General features: G+C 41.6%; 1 protein-coding gene across 1 annotated transcript in view; it reads left to right on the top strand.

Annotated features, from left to right (window-relative positions):
- commd10 (COMM domain containing 10) overlaps positions 1-4592 on the top strand; it is a 30464-nt gene extending 25872 nt beyond the window's left edge. Inside the window, exons 6-7 of the mRNA XM_037259309.1 lie at positions 4182-4241; positions 4329-4592. Coding sequence (XP_037115204.1) covers positions 4182-4241; positions 4329-4367 — 99 coding nt within the window. The 3' untranslated portion in view covers positions 4368-4592. The remainder of the gene's footprint in view (positions 1-4181; positions 4242-4328) is intronic.
- Positions 4593-17609: the final 13017 nt, after the last annotated feature.

Raw genomic sequence — 17609 nt, 5'->3', positions numbered from 1 at the left:
TCAATGACGGCCTGTTAAAACAACCTGTCACTTCATGCATGAGGCGAGGCAAAGCTGCACCGATGAAGGAATACAATCATTCGCTGCCATTGTGGGGAGAATGGAGGAGGTAGAGCGAGGCACAAGCACCTTGAAGTAAAAGCAAGAGCGCCCATCATGTTAGGGCAGCCTGCGGGCAGTTATTGTGAAATTGCGTGTCGTGTGTGACGGGAGGGAGGTCATTGCAGGTGTGTGTGTATTACCAATATGTTAAATAGTAGGCTAAAAAATTGTGGTAGATTTCATTTTAATCATTTAATATTTGTAGTTTAATTTTGATGAAACAACTGTTTTATTTGAATTTCTATCTATTCTAGGCAATTAATAAATGATGAAAAAAATGTTACCTTAATTTGTCGATTCATTGATTACTAATCACTAATCACTCAAGGCTACAATTTGCCCCGCCTACTTTTAAAATGATTTCTATGGCCCTGGTCTACAGTTTCTTTTCCAATTTGTGTACGCCACTGGCTGCCAGTGTTAAAATACCCGGGCAGCCTTTTATGTTTTACAGTTATGGAGGTGTCTGTTTGTTCTCAAGAATGCGTTCATCATGTTAGGCCGAGAAACTGCCCGCCTTGACCCAGCTTGTCCGCTCCCTCACGCAACAAATCCACGCAAACCTTTAAGTGATGTTTTGTCCTCCTTGTTTTTCCCCTTTCCACTGTTGTCAAAATAATCTCCGTCTCTGTCGATGTAGCTCGGCTTACACTCGCCACCTCTAAGCTTCTCAACTCTAGTTTGCTTCCTGTTGTGCTTGCGTTTCGACAGACTTCAAAGGAGGCTGTCAAAAAAGAAAAGGAAGAAAGAAATCGAAGAGGGATGAAGAATTTGCAGAGATTGACTGTTCAAAGCCAATTTTATTCCCAGATGTTTTTGCAAATGAAAATAATGGGGAGATACACGGCTCTTTATATCTCATCTCAAATAATATCACGTAAAATTGGCAAAATCTTCATTACGTTCGAATCCTTCTGGTTGTGTTTTTTAAATACGAAGCTTGATCGACACTTGGTTGTGTTTGGCCTAGACAGGCTTCATTTGTTCTTGTCGACAGGCTTTCAGTGAATTCCTGACGTTTTGAGGTTCCGTCTCTGTCATTTGTGACGGCTCCAACACAACGCTGAGGATGAGGACACTGTTTTTTTTGTGGCAGGGTCCTTTCAGCAACAACCCGTGTGGCCCGACAGGCCTTTTTTGTATTTATTTTTTTCAGGCGTTTTGACTCAGGCTCAGGAGGTCATGGGAAAACTAAACATACTGCAAAAGAAACACAAAATATAGCTGCAGTGTTTTCTCAACACATTGTTGAAAATTTATGTGGGCTGATATCTTAAAAGAAAAAAAAGTCCTTTGTGTCACCATTTTTTTTTTTTTTTTTGCGATACCGAATGTAGTCGATTATTTTTGGACTACGATGGAACTTTTCCGGCATAAGTTGAAACTGTAGGTTCCATTAAAATCTACAAGCTGTCTTAATGTGCAATCCAGAAGACACATCATAAATGTGTCCTGGTTCAAAGTTGTCAGGAAAAGGAAAAGGGTGTCCCAGGGTGTGATTGTGTTGACAGTAGAAAGGATGAAAGTTTGCCCGTCTTCCTGTTCTTTCATCCCGTTCACTGTCTAGATGTTTCTTCCGGGCTTAAAGTCAGCACCATCCAATGAATATGTTGTCATGTGTGTTTACGGAATGATGGAATAGTCCAAATGTTTTCTTTCTTTTTGAAAGTTTGTTTTTCCTTCTGTTAGTTTATGCTCTCGAATGTGCTGGGATTTCCCTCTGCATGTAACCTACATATTTCCCGGCGTGTTGGCAAAACTGGATCCAAGTGAATTAATGATGATCATCCTGTCTTCTTTCTGCTTTTCATTCCGTCGTCTTTCCAATTCTCAGGGATCACATCGTCCCCACGCAACTTTAACTTCAGCGAAGGGTGCTATTAATGTTGCTGCATTTGATTTTACTACCATTGGAGAAGAATTTGCTTCATGTCACATTTACAAGGACAGAGTGGCACGCAGTGGTGTCAAACTCTGGCCCGTGGGCCACATTTGGCCCGCAGTGTAATTGTATTTGGCTCACGACAAAAATGGGTTTGACACCCCTTTTAAAAAGGTTTTAAATGTTAACAGGGGTTAAGTGTGGGTCAGGGTACGCTAGATCACAATCTGTTTTGGGAAATAAAGTGACCCGTTTGTTTGGATTCATGACTAACTGTTTTACTGACTGATCGAGTTTTGTGATGTTATCGTTATCCCTGACTTTATACTGGATGGTCGTATAATAAGAGAAAATGTCCTAAACAAAAATGCATGCAAGTCAGTGTGGCGCCATGTGATGTGTGCGTGTGCGTAACCGGTAGTCAAGGGCTGATGATAAGCGTGATGCGTTCTATCCCCATTAGTGTTAGCCTAGATCTGTCAGCGCCTGGTTGCGTTCCTCCTCGGCAAAATCCCAGCCCTTGAGGAACGACAAGACGGGCCAAACACACACACATACACACACCCGTCTGTTCTCTTCAAACTCCTCACCTGTAAGTGTGTCAGATGATTTTCAGATCCTATTTATGCTAACTACATTTTGTGATGTCACACCATGAACCCAAACTGTGTTTCTCTCTTCATCAATGTAACAAAAACAAACAAAAAAATCAATATCAGCGCTCGCACGGCCTCGCCGATGTCATTTTTCCAAGTTGAGTCATGCGCAACGACACAACAAATGAACAAGTAGCGTTACGGCGGCTGTCCTCGCGGCGCTCCCTCAGCAATCGCTTAATTCAACCATGTCCTACATTTTCCCTCTGCTATGCAGGCAAGAAAGGGTTGGAGGGGAGGGGGGTTGATAAAGAGATAGCATTTCCTCCCCCATGCACACTTCTTTATGAACTTTTGACATTGCCTCTAATTAATATCTCTGCCATTTATTTGTGGTGACACGCCGTCTCCCAGCGCCCAACCGGCCACCTAACCAGTCAGTGAGTTTCAAGGCCACAAGTCATGTTTGGTCTCCAAGCTTGCAAAGTATAAGTAGTGACAGTTGCTGTGGAGGCTTTTTGTGACTTTAAGCAATTTTTCCTTTCTCGTTTTTTGCCCACTCTTGTTGACTGGCCAGCATTTTGTTGTCAGGCCCTCACGGTCTGTACGATACGAGTCGCACCTTTCTAAGCTTCTTTGACAGGAACGAGAAAGAGTGTGTCACATTTATCCAGATGGTAGACTTTTTTTTTTTTTTTTGTTCAGCCTTCAATTCTGATGGTGCAATGATGACAGCTCACTGATGGTCGCCCTTTGTTACCTCCATTAAGGAAGGCTCTTTTACTGTCTGCAGGAAAACAGGGTTCACTAGGGGGCAAGGAATATGCTTTATGGGAAGTTTTAAACCTTACGTATTGCTCACTCAGAAAATAATTGTCTCTCTCAAATTATGACCCGCAGATTTTGCCACATGTGCATTTTGTTTGTTTTATATTTAAAACCACCTGTTTTCTGATAAAAACCTCAGTCAAACAATAGGATGTTCTATTTGTATTTTATTTTGTATTGGAAAAAAATAACAGCCGTAATGATTTTGATACTTTTTCACTATGTAAAGTTTTGGTTATTTATTGGTATTATCAATGTCAAATGTCAAAACCAGCCAGATTTGACCTGGACAGTGGATATAAAAATCCTATAAGAGGGTGTGCACACTTGTGCAATTATATTATCCTAGTACTTTATTTTTACTTACCCTCTCTAAAATATATCATGTTTTTCAATTGAATTTTGCAGTTTATAGTAGGTTACATTCATGCTGGAAAATGTTTTTTTAACAGGGGTGTGTAGACTTTTTATACCCAGGGTTAAAAACTGTACTTTTTCACAAGCACTACTGTAAGTGCCTCTGATATTTTGAACCCGAAGCAGAAACAACGTTCCAAATAGAACGGCTTTTGGCTCAGCTGACCACGTATTTTTAATCACGTTGATAGATGACGAGTTGGAGGCAAGCACACGTCGACCAGAGTGCAGCAATAATAAATGAGGGATTTTACGGAAAGCGCCAGAAGACCGCGCAAGATAGTCCAATCGTATGACTTATTACTTATAACATCTTTTTGTTGTGTGTCCTCACTGTGTCCTTCCTCTCTCCCAAGGTTCCGGAAAATGTCTTTGTTGAGTTTAACCACCAAGAGCTGCTTGAGTTCTACAACAAGGTCAGTGTTTATCTCAGTTTGCGTGTGTGTGTGTGTGTGTGTGATGCATGTCAGCCCCCCCCTTACTCAACCTCTTCTTTCTTACAGCTTGAAATTGTACAAGGCCAACTGGATTCCCTGACTTGATCATTGTAAACCATGGCTGCAAACACACACACACACACACACGCACAAATACACACTTGAGTGTCTTGCTCACATCTTAAAATTGCAAGAAAAAGAAGACAGTCCATGAATGGAACACACCTTTTTGTCATTCAAGAATTACGTGCAGTATTTTCATAGCTGAACTGTTTTAGTAATGTAACTTTGGATTTTTTGTCAATAAAACAATTCTCAAATGTGTGTTCACTTCCGTTCATCATTTGTGTATTTGAATGTAAGTGTGCAATTAGAAAGGCAAATGAAGTCATATTGCAACAAATAGACTAAAATCAGATGTGGAGGTGACAATGGAAGTTCTGGGAGGTGTGTGCATGCATGCACATGTGTGTGTGTGTGTGTATAATTTTGATTTCAACCGTTTACCACCAACATCGCGGAGCATATTTCCAATCTCCGATTTACTAACTCCCTAATTGCACATTTTTTTTGCTTAGCTTTTTCATGTGAGTGAAAATTTCAGATACAAAGAACAAACTTTTTTTTTTTCGGGAGACCGCTTTTTCATGTTTTTTTGGAGGAGACCGTCACATATTAATGGCATTTCCAAGCACAATCAAAAATCGCTCACTTATATCATGAATGAATTTTTCCCTCCAATTTCTGCAGTAGCCATTGGGAGCATCGCAGCGTGGAAAACAGATGGACGAGCAGAGAGCCTCAATCACATGAAGATGAAATGGAGATGTCTGGTCAGAGTTCTGCTTGTCAGAGCTGTGATGATGAAAAGGCAAACAAAGTATTTGCATTCTGTTCTTGACAGAGCAGCTAATTAGAGATATTGTTTCTCTTTAGTGATTTGATGTACTACTGTAGAATAGAAAGAACTGAAAGTGTCAAGTAAAATTTTAATGAGTCGGTTGATAATTGCGCTCATCCCTGGTTGGATTATTCTGAGTGTAATGGCCATGTTTCCAATATTTGTGTCCAAGTAGTGCTGTAACATTTGCAGTCCACCAAGTGGGAAGTAAATGGATACAAATGAGAAAGCGCTACTAGCGTGGCCTCGGAGTGTCAGACAATTGGATGCCTCCTCCAATTTCAAGTCCTCGTCGGTACCTTCAGAGTGCCGAGCTTGTTGAGTGCTGCTTGAGCGCGGTCATGGGTGCATATTTGCATTTCAAAGTTAGCTCAAGTCCACGCCGCACAATTTGAGTGTCTGCGTGGAAGCTTGAGTTAGGGGGGTGGGCGAGTTGGTTTTGTGCTTGAAATTGGGCTGGAATAACTGCCGCTGGGTTTGTGCATATGACCAACGTGCACTGTGTACTTGCTGGGCAACACTTTTCTTTTGAGACACGTTCGATTTTTAGGAAGTCTGCAATGTTGTATTTTGTTGCCCACAAACTGAAGCCATGATGCTTCTTTTCAAACACGCTACCATATTAGGTGCACCTGCACAATCTAAAATAAGGAATAATAGTCAATAAAAGTCGAAATAATAAAATACAAAAGTAAAAAAACAATCTAAAATAAATAAATACATTTTATAAATAAATGTTTATTTTACACCCAGTGTTAATCTCCAGGCGGTAGGGCTTGATTCCTATCCCCAGCAACATTACTGTAAATAAACCACAAACTAGGATCATAGTTAAATATAATTTCAAAGTCATCTCACAACACTATCCTTACAAATAAATGCCGAGTGTGCATGTACATGCCTGTGGTGAAGACTCTCTCTAACTTCCACTAACAACGCGGGCTAAAATAAGCTGCCGGCCAACATGCAAAGCTTGTCCGTGCATCATTTCAACATACCTCCTTGACATGTTTGTACTTGGACAAACAAAAACCACAAAGAGGTGAATTTGTGAATTACAAACCGCGAATATGCAGGGGGATTTCTGCATGTCATTTGGAAGGCTTCATCTCCTTTAAACGGACCGTAACTTATCTATCTTGCTGGAAAATGTAAACCACACACATTGCGTGACTGCATTTTAATATCATTATTTTTATGACTCATTTTATTGCTTATATTACTCACATGGCCACATATCACTCTTCAACCAACCTTTGTTTCCAGCAGCCACTTCAAACACCCCTTTTTGTTTTCGAACAAAAATGACAAGTCAGCTTTTATTCCTTGCGGTTTTCCATCTTAAACGGGACCCTTTGACACACAACTTTGAATCATGGTGCTTGTGGTGACGCTGTAAAACACAGAGGCAAAAAAAATAGTTAAATTGGACTCTTCCCTGTATGTTTCTGGCATTTACTGACGTCAATAGAGTTGCATATGATGCAACTGAAATGAAGTGAGCCACCTGGTTCAACTTTTGCCCCTCTTCCCGAACGTCCCTATCTGCTCGTCCCAGCCACGAGCGCCGCTTGACCCGGCCGCTTCCAGATGAGGACGCTTTCCCTCAGCCCTCATAAAGCCGCTTGCCTGCTTTCTTGAGCTCTAGGATCACAGCCTCCCTCTGGCTGGGAGTTATTATAGCTCCTCTTTGCTCTTTCTAGCAAGTTTACTTTCTGTCTGCCCTGAAATATAAATGGCCTCCTCTCGCCGTCCGTTTGCTCGATCCAGCAGTTACATCCATAAGCATACCCCAACAGATTTGTTAGCCAACCTTGGCTTTCATTTTGGAATCAATAATTAATGTCAAAATGATTTTAATTATTCAACCACATGAGTCTAATAATCAGCGGAATTCAGAGAAGCATACTTTTCGCTGTACTCATTTATGTTATACTTGTATGTGACCAATTGAGTAGGTGCATACAGGCAGAAGTACACACACACACACACACGCACAGCAAAGGTCGATTTTAATCCATCCTGACATTATGCTTCCTACTGCGGATGGGCTGCAGTAATAAAGTTATGACATAAGCTGAGGAGGCCTTCAAATTCACCGGAGCAAAAGCCAACAAATAAAATATGTTAGCCACATGAACAGCCTTTGACACTGGCAGAAAAGTACAGTGCAGTCTTGAGATTCAAGTTTAATTAATCATTTAAATGTCGTTAATCCCTTCTAGCCTCCCCCTAAAAACAAACCAAAACACCATGACCTGAACAGTTTAAGATTTTTTTTAGGGGTGGGGGAACGGTTGAGACCCGGTAATCCACCAGAAAATATTCACCCCTGCACTAAACAGCGACTAAATCTGATCGCTACATTCGTAATAAGCAATCTCTTGTAAAATGACTGTTAAAGCATTTACTTGGGAATTATTCATTCACAAATCGGACCTTGAACCAGAGCAGAGAGGGAAACATTTCTGTTTGTACAAATTAATTTTCTGCATTCACCACAGTGTTATGAAATAGAATGTTTTTACCTGCATGTTCATGTGCATATTTGCATGTTCTCTAAGTACATGAAAAGAAAATTATAATAATATCAGCCGTCATTTTTAGTATTCCCCGGGCCACTTAAAAATGGATGTCGGGCCACAAATGGCCCCTGTCAATAGTTTGAACACCACTGGTGCAGCAATGCTGCGTGTCCTGCCTAAATTCTCAAGTGGGATTCATAAAAATGCTTCATCGTAATTTACGTAAAAACATCCACCGGTATCTTCAATTCTAAAATTGAAATTTTACAGAACGTTAAGATTAGTAAGTTACTTAATTGGCTAAAATGTTTGAATGTACTTTTGGGTATATTGCTGTACTCTGCAGAACATATACGCATGCAAACTTGTTTCACTGTTCCACTTGATTTATGATGACCCCTTTGACTCCTGGTATGTGCTCCTCTACAACTTTCCAACCATCTCAGACGTCATTATTGTCGTCCGCCTCCAAGCCTTGCCGAGTTGGCACAAACAAGTCCAAAAGGAGAGTGAGTATCACCAAGTGGTTCGCCATTGGTCCGCTGCCCTGCATGGGTGGCAGAGTTGGGCAACCAGCCTGCTCCGCTCTGGTTTTCCACTGCGGAGCCAGACGGAAGCTGCCAGACCCGATGCGTGATTCGCATAGTTCGCTTCATTCCCTGTGCGTCATCTTTTCATCTTCCCGCCATCCTTGTTCAGCCAATTTGGATAAACAAATAGTGCCGTGGTTTTGATCTTGGTTCCGTCAAAGCTTGGAGTGTCCTATTAAAATAGAAAGGATGTTTTTTTGGGGTGCAAATCACTGGTGGTGTCGTGGTTCACTCGGCTGACAATCGGGCGTAACTGCACTTCAAAACTCAGTTTGAGTTCAATTCATTTTTCATCTCAAAAAACCTCACACTGCAAAGTCTCACTTTGGCGGTAGAAATATTTTGAGGCAGACTTTCCCTGCCACTAGCGCGTCTCTCTGCGGACACTTGGGTCTTTTCAGTGCTGCTTGCGAGGAGAGTCTGTGTCTGCGGAAGACGTCTCTGGAGTGGAGCTGGTGCTGCCAAGACACGACAGCCCTGTCAACTCGCACTAATATCTGCCTCTGTGGCCACTCTCCTGCTGGCTCGCTCATCGTCCTCGCTCCTCTTTTGCTAGCATTGCTATGTGTGACAGCACTTGAATTTCTTCTGTCTCCTATCCTTTTCTTTTTCTATGAAATTGATTGAAGTCTCACTGAATGGTGAAGGCTTGCTAGTGTTAGCGAAGATAGCAAATATTTTTTCATCAGGGTTCATTCAAGGTTGCAGAGATGTTTGCCAGAATTCCACAAACAGTTTTAACAGTTTTTCTTGTTGCCATCAAATTATAACCCAATAATAATCCAAAATTGTCATTGTGGTCACATTTGTGTTCCCTATTTTTGAGTCAGCAGGCTTAAGAAAATGGACTGTCCATGTTTTTGCCGCCATTCCTCCTCGCAGATGTTTTGTCATGGGCCTGCGATGTCCCCTACAAGGTGGTGTTGTGTTGAGCAGCGGCGTGTTGCGTAAACAGTCTCAACCCAGATGGCGCACTGATCACCTTCCTCCTCCATCCCGTCTTCCTTTCTTGCTCTGTCCTCGATGGCTTGTTTATACTCACATACGTTTTTCTGTCTTTGTCCTAATGTCAAGCTAATTTGCTTCCCAGTACAGTTTATGGTTATATTACCATTTCCTATTCTTTTTTGGTTGTTGTCTTCTAATCTCCTCCCACAATTATCCATTCTGGAAATCTTAAGGACATGCCACCCGTTGTCTGATATGACCCCGAGTAGCGAGACCTTCCCCCGTGTATCATTTCAAATGTATTTCTCCAGGAAGAATGCTAAATTTGTGCACGTCCCGGAGGATTATGCGACAGGTGTCGTCTGAGAGCGACTCATTTCGGGCTAATTAAGTAAACAGACGGGACTCATTAGAAGCGCCGGGTCCTCCCGCACTGATACGGACACGACGTATTACACATCAGTAGCCCCTCGTTACGTTTCTCATTTAGCTTGTGTGTCTTATTTCGCCATCTTGGCGGTGTACCGCGGAGGGATTGCTCACAAGCTTGTTAACGTTATTGCCATCGTTATGTATTCCGCGTTGTACGTTATTCTCTTAAGACAAACACTTGAAAGTAGTGTAAAAAAATAAAAGAAAAATATCGCTGCAATTTTCCACCATATTTTAGGAATTTTCCACGGCCAAGAAAAAAAAATCTAGTGGGGAAACACTATTGTATTGTTCAGTCATTGATTATCTGTATGTGTGTACAGTGGCATGATTTACAAGCTCTACTCCACAAGTTACAAAGATTCCATTTGTCAAGTCAGGTCTAAAATGATATGTCTTGCGGCTTCATTATTTATTTGAAAGCCGAAGGCAGTGGGGCTGAATGTGAATTCACTATTAAAATGAAAGACATTATTTTCCCCACTTTTGTCAGTGTTATTTCTGCCACATCCATTCACACACTCCACTTATGAATGTATCATTAAGACGAGTGTGCTTATTAGCTGAACTGATATTCAAAATGTCCCGTGTTCTTTGAGTGTCCCTGCTGTAAAAGTGCTTCTTATCAGCAAAGAACACAATCTTGCTCAATATCTGTAATTGGCTTTAAGTGCACTTACGCTCAAACAACGCCGTTGGTTTGTATTCAAATTCAGCATTTTTGTTTTTTAATTTTTTTTTTTTATGCCTGGCAGCCTGGGAAATGGAATTTTTCTTCCTTTTCAAAACAGACACAATCACACTCGCTGAAGCCTTTTCTAATCTGCTAAAGGTTATATGATAAAAACCATTTGGATAGATGAGACCTCACTTTTTAATAAGTCAAGAGGGAGAAAGATTTTACTATATGGTTTTTAGTAGCACACTGGCTTTACTTAGAAAGTACTATTGAATTTAGACAGAGAAGCTGTTTTTTTGTTGTTTTTTTTCCATTGCTCATTAGGTCCCCATGCTTTGCTTGGGAATAATGTACTTTTAGTTATCATGACCTATGTGGTATATGTTTTTATTTTTCGTTCAATTAATTTTAATAGGAATATGCTTTTTATGGTGCCGTTACTGTGTATCGAGTCTCACTAACCTCAATGGGAATGTCCTTAGAAGAACATCTAATTAGTAGCAAATAAACAAAAACAAAGAAGAAATACCTCGGAAATAATCAAATATAAATTTGACGCTGCATTTTTGTGTGCTTAAAATGTAAACAAGAATGCAAATTGGTGACCACATACTTTTGAAATATCTGCCTGCTTTATTTGCACAAACTACATGATACAAACCTTATAGGAAAAACATCCTTGAATTTTTTTTTTTAAACACAGTGTAACTTTTAATGCATGAAAAATTCTGTACCAGCAGTTTTTATCTTTTGTCTACATAATCCTGTTGACAGATGGGTGGATCATGGGTGAATGGATGAATAGCGAGTCAAAAAAAACCAAAATGGCGGCAAAACAAAAACCTTGTAAAAAAAAAAAGCTAGTCATTAAAGTTTTATTCCTGTCCTCATTCCTAAAATTAGAACATTTGTCTCATATAAGCCACTGCTTCTTGGGACCACCTTATTCTCATTCCGTGCAAATATAATATATGCCTGTGAATATTATTTCTTACTCTAACAACAATGCTAATTTTCATCTGCTCGTTTATGGTGTTCTGTGTTAAACGATAAACTAGTGGACCTCCCTTTGATCAAATGATTAGATTTGATTTACAGTGTTTAATTTTCTTTTATGTGTCTATTTAATTGTAAGCAAATAAACAGCTTTGGAGAAGTGCAAAAGTGAAGATAGGCTCAAAGGAATAACTAAAAAAGGGTAGATGTGCTAACTAATTAAAAAATACAAATATATATGGTCTCTCAGTATTATAGATTCTTGCTGTTTCATTGCGTGGTCTGTTGGTTGGTGACTATTTTATGTCAACTGGTTTAGATGTTCCACATTACATGCAAACCTTTTGGAGGTTTGGACTCAAGCTGCGCCCGAGCTGTCGCGGGGCCTTCCAGCGCTTCATCCCAAAAAAAACGTGTGGAATCATGCAGTCATGCGTATAGCAAAGAGTTTTTCATCCCGGTGTATCGCTTGCACGGCATGCATCTGCTCCGCCCAGGGGGGATCAAAGAAGTTCTCACCCGCGTCATTGGATGCGACACGTCGTACTTGCAGATGCACAAACTTCACAATGACTCTCACTTGTGTTTACTAACCGTCGACAAGCTCATTTACAAAACCCGCACAGCAGCTTTGGCCTCACTCGCAAACGTTCAAATATTGTGACAAGTATGCGTGTGTATGGTAGCAGTGACGGATGAGGTGCATGTCCAAGAATCCATCTTTTATATGCTTGATGAAGAAAAACACAGAGCTGGAACGCGAGGCCAAGCGACACAAAGCAAGTGCGCTTTTGATGAGCGTCGTCGCCTTAAGCTAATCAAAGACTTTAGCTGGATTGGATGTACTTCAAAGCGCCATTCATCTTCCTCAATTTAGGAGCGTTCATCACTGGGGAGTTTAGCACCTCATATCCCATCTGGCCAGCATTCAATTAATTAACCGATTAATTGAACACGCCGAGGTCAATGATGTGTGGCTGCTTTGCTAAAGTTACAATGCAAAACTCGCATGCATGCTTGCCCTAAACCACAGGACGTTTTGATTGATACCTGATGGATATTGAGTACGGTGAATACCACTGAAGCTGTTCAATTAAATTAAAAATAATAATATTAAAAACAAAACTACAAACAGCAAAGAATTAAAGATGGAGTGCTAAGGCGGCTTGCAAGATTTGAACGTAGCCTAAGTTGCTAGCATGATAAAGTCACCACAGAGTGCTGCCAAAAACGAAATGTTTCCGTTTGATGTTAATTATTAACAAGATTGAAATTGCAGGCATTGTTAACGCAAGACTTCAGGCCTCTGCTCGAAACACACAAACAAAAAAGGTTTCAAGAAAACCCTACTAGAACAGCTGAACTTTATTTGGGGTACTGTAAATAGCAAATAGTTACATTCCACTTAAGAGATTAAAACATTCATGAATTAAAACGATGTTATTTATTTACTAATTGATTTTTTGATGTTTTTTTTCATTCATTCATTAATTAACTTCTTTATTCATACAAAGACATTTCCATTTAAATTGCATTTAAACAGGTGTACGTAGATATTTTTCCCCATCCACTGTATTCATGGGGGGGGAACACTTTTCCAATGTTGAAAAACTATTATTAGACTAGGATGTCATCCTGTTGTTCTCCTGGTAAAACATCATCTCTTTTGTGCATCTGCGCGTTTCTTCGTGGCGTCAGAGCAGCCGTCTCGAAATAGACTTCTTGTTGTCTTGCCTCATAAGATCAGAGCAATGCATCCACTGAATGAAAACCTGTGCCGCTCTGATTCTTGCGTCGATAACATCGCATTGCTTTCATAGATAGAGAAAACAAACACACAATGAGACCATCATGGAGGAGTCAACTAAAAGTCACAGCGCCATGTTTTATTCATGGTTGCTCGGCTATGTTTTTACTTAGAGCACGCTTGTTTTCACATGACGATTAGTCCATCTGCTGGGTGGCATCACGGCATCCCCTAGGAGTGCCCCCCCCCCGGCCCCCCTTCAAGCAAACTGCATGGTACCCCTCAGCAGACACTCCCAACCAACCAGCAACTACCTCAGATTGCAGCTTTTATAAGAATGAACTTCATTGGTAGACATTTTTACTACATGGACGATTACTAATGAATTCGTATCACTTCTAAATGAAGTCATTATGGAGTGGGGTGTCAAACTCATTTTTTTCGTGGGCCGCATTGTAGTCATAGCTTCTTTCGGAGGGCCATTATGGCTGTCAACCCAAATAAATGTATGAGCACCTCATATTATATACAGTAAAAGCTACAAAACAAACTGACAAATAACTCGTTTTCAAATCAGGTGAGTAAAAACTGGTCAAATATTAAAAAAAAAAGATATTATTTAAAGTGAAGACAATTTGCAATTCTAGTCATGACACACGAATTTGATGCACAATTTGTCTTCGCGGGCCACATAAAATGATGTGGTGGGCCGTATCTGGCCCCCGGGCCTTGAGTTTGAAAAGTTTTGGTTCTTTATACAGTTTTTGCCTTGACGTCCAAGTTTATTTTTTGTCCTGTGACAAAGCTTGTAACGCAACTCACTAGTTTCACTAGTTTGTGTGGATATCGCTAGTCATGCCCATTCTGTCAGCAGTTACCCGACTCGGATTGACTGAATATCGGAAATACGTGCCAATCTCTCTCCGTTGTTTGTGCCACAGCGCATTGTGGCCAATTCTAGAACTAACAGACTTTGACAGCTCCGCTAAAAGCAGCGTTTTGAGTGGACTTGACGGTATTTTCTGTCCGTTACATTCGGAGTCTGGTCCTTTCCACTGTAAATACTTAAACAAGTGCTGAAGGCTCAAAGTAACACACACACACTCACACAAACACACTTTTTCAGCATCAGATGGCCTCTCTATGGCAAGATTTATTTATTATGAATGAATAATGAATAGTAAAGCCCATAAAATGTGTGTATTAAGAATAATTCTGAAAGAGGTTGGGTGTGATGAATAGTTGCGCTGGTAAGTGCATTATGTCAACTGAAACGCACAACCTGCACTCTATGGTGCAATGTAATAATAAAAGCACAAGGTGAGCACCAAGCTCTGATGTGAATATTCCAGTGTTCTCTCGGTAGGCTGATTTTTTTTCTAAACCGAGTGCCCGTTAATGTGTGTGTGCGTGTGTGTCCGCCTTTCTCCTCCAGACAAAAAGACATATCTGCAGAGTGATACAAACCGAGCTAGATACAGCTTGATCCTGTCTACGAGCTGCGTATATGCCTTTATTGAATTGACAGGGACGTGCGGTCAGAGGAGGCTACGCCTCCCCTGCCATCATGAAAAAGTAAAAAACAAATTCAATTGTTTTTATTATAAAGACATTTTCCTTATAATTTCAATAGTTGTGTATCATTTTGAACCAAAAATCGCTGAATTTTACATTTCGTTTTAAAATGGAGGACTGCATATTCAAACGATTTTCAACTATGGATTTTCGGTCGAAGCAGGAGGTCGTCAGTAAAGGAAGACCAACTCCGGAGTTAAAAGGTTTGATTCGGACAACGGGACTTCAGAACGGAGTGGTACGCGCGATCGAAAACAAGTTTTTGATTTCATGTGCTTTATTGAGTGTTTTAATGTGTGAAGACTGCTGATATGAGATTTTAATTAATAGTACAAATTAAACAATGAATAAGTCACACTAGAGCAGCGTTCCCCAACATTTTTGTGACACGGTTAGTTGCCGGTTGACGTCAGTGCCTCCCCAGTCATGAACCTCACCGCACGTCACTTGTAGTGTTATATTGTAAATGTGCAATTATTACAATAATATTCTAAATAAGGGATGACCGATTTGAATTTAATTTCGGTTAACCCTAATCCTAATTAAATAAAAAAAAAAAAAGCTGAATTAAATCCCCCCAGAATTCTAAATAAACCTACCAACCTAAATTCAATCGGACGCAATGCTAGGGATACCCACTAAGGGGTGCCCGAGGGTGACCGGAAGGCGTGGCGGCCATTTTGGAAAAATCCTGGTACCGTGAGTGTAAGGGACACCCAAAATAAGGACCTTCAGGTAAGAGCGGATTCCAATAAAATATACTGTGGAGATTGCAGTGATCCTAAAAGATCACAGCAAATGAGACACCCTGCCAATGGGATCCCCAAATGTCAAAACACAAGTACAGTAATAAAATGAAATGTGATAGTTAGATGTTTGAATTAAAATAGAAGTACAATACCAATAAACAGTAGTTGACAAAATAAAATTGACAGCTGAACATTAAAGTCAATGAGATCAAAAGTGTAGGGGATAAAAAAAAGAAGTAAAATAGTAAGATAGTGAATGGTATGAAATGGATAAGCAACTCTTGTACTCAACAGGGACAAAGGATGCAGCCATATTTGAAGACACACTACTCAGGGTTGAGAATATTAAAATAGGTTTTGACGAATAATTGGAAATCCAATAAAGCCATGCTCAGGGGCGCTCGAAAGTATATCCAAATTACCTGGAGTAACTGCTGGAGAATGAGAGGTAGTACACAAGGGATTCACAAGAGGGCGCCACCAGGAACCCGAATGAATGGGAACCGTGAGTGTAGTCACCTTCTGAAATAGTGACCCTCTGGCAACAACAACAACAGGTTGACCTTCCCTGGGGCCTTGCGGTGTATGAAGCACAGGGAAGTGGAAGGAATTAAATCCAGCATCTCCTTAGGTCGTACGTTTTAATGGGACTCAAGAACATAGGAGCATACTTTTGTAGGGTGGTTCTCACTCTGATCAGGGTGGATTGATCCTGAGCTCTTCTGCCTTGAGTGGCTTGACCTGGATACCTAGCGGTGTTAACGAAGGGTCAAGGTGACTCAGGGTGTAAGTGCTCAGGGGCTCCAGTGCTCTTGGACCCTGATCGGAGGAGAAAGGCAGCGGTTCACCGCGGCTGGTTCTCACTCTGATCGCCGTGGATTGATCCCTAGCTCTTCTGCCCTGAGTGGCTTGACCTGGATACCTAGCGGTGTTAACGAAGGGTCAATGCGACTCAGGGGGTACGTATGCGGCCCCCCTGGGTTCCGACTCTAGGAACAATGCACGCAGGGTGTGGTGGTCCAGAGCGGAAGGACCTTAATCCAGGCTCAGTCTTCTATGAGGGTTAGCCTCGCTCATGCAACAGCACATTGCACCACACACGTTAATATTGGACTTTAAGTGGCGACTTGGAACGGGTTCCAAGTTCTTACCCCTAATATTCACATCCCCTAGTCCAGCTTAGGTGACTAGGCCGAGGATGCACCGGGACCTAGGCGATGTAGAGTAGGGTTTCTTTTTCAGCCATTCCCTCCACAGGTATTGCAAAACAGGTGAGTTCCCTCTAGGTACTTTGACTTCCCTGGAGCTTCGCGATGGAGGAAGCACAGCAAAGTTGGAGGAATGGATCCAGCATCTCCTTAGGTCGTGCGTTGACATGGGACAAAGAAGATTGCTCAAGAAGAAAGAAGCTTTTTTTTTGTAGGTACAACAGAGAGGAGAGCACTGGGGAGGCACTGCTTAGTCAGGGCTGGCTCCAGTGCTCTTTAACCCCGATCAGAGGAGAAAGGCAGCGGTTCACCGCGGCTGGTTCTCACTCTGATTGGGGCGGATTGAACCCCAGCTCTTCTGCCCTGAGCGGCTTGACCTGGATACCTAGCGGTGTTAACGAAGGGTCAATGCAACTCAGGGGGTACGTATGCGGCCCCCCTGAGTTCCGACTCTAGGAACAATGCACGCAGGGTGTGGTGGTCCAGAGCGGAAGGACCTTAATCCAGGCTCAGTCTTCTATGAGGGTTAGCCTCGCTCATGCAACAGCACATTGCACCACACACGTTAATATTGGACTCTAAATGGTGACCTGGAACAGGTTCCCAATTCTTACCCCTAATATTCACATCCCCTAGTCCAGCTTAGGTGACTAGGCCGAGGATGCACCGGGACCTAGGCGATGTAGAGTAGGGTTTCTTTTTCAGCCATTCCCTCCACAGGTATCGCAAAACAGGTGAGTTCCCTCTAGGTACTTTGACTTCCCTGGAGCCTCGCGATGGAGGAAGCACAGCAAAGTTGGAGGAATGGATCCAGCATCTCCTTAGGTCGCGCGTTGACATGGGACAAAGAAGATTGCTCAAGAAGAAAGAAGCCTTTTTTTGTAGGTACAACCAGGATGAGAGCACTGGGGAGGCACTGCTTAGTCAGGGCTGGCTCCAGTGCTCTTGAACCCTGATCAGAGGAGAAAGGCAGCGGTTCACCGCGGCTGGTTCTCAC

Source organism: Syngnathus acus, chromosome 9, assembly GCF_901709675.1.
Source record: "Syngnathus acus chromosome 9, fSynAcu1.2, whole genome shotgun sequence".
In the NCBI taxonomy this organism is placed as follows: Eukaryota; Metazoa; Chordata; class Actinopteri; order Syngnathiformes; family Syngnathidae; genus Syngnathus; species Syngnathus acus.
Note: the sequence above shows the minus strand (reverse complement) of the source record. Positions and strands in the feature narration are given on the sequence as shown.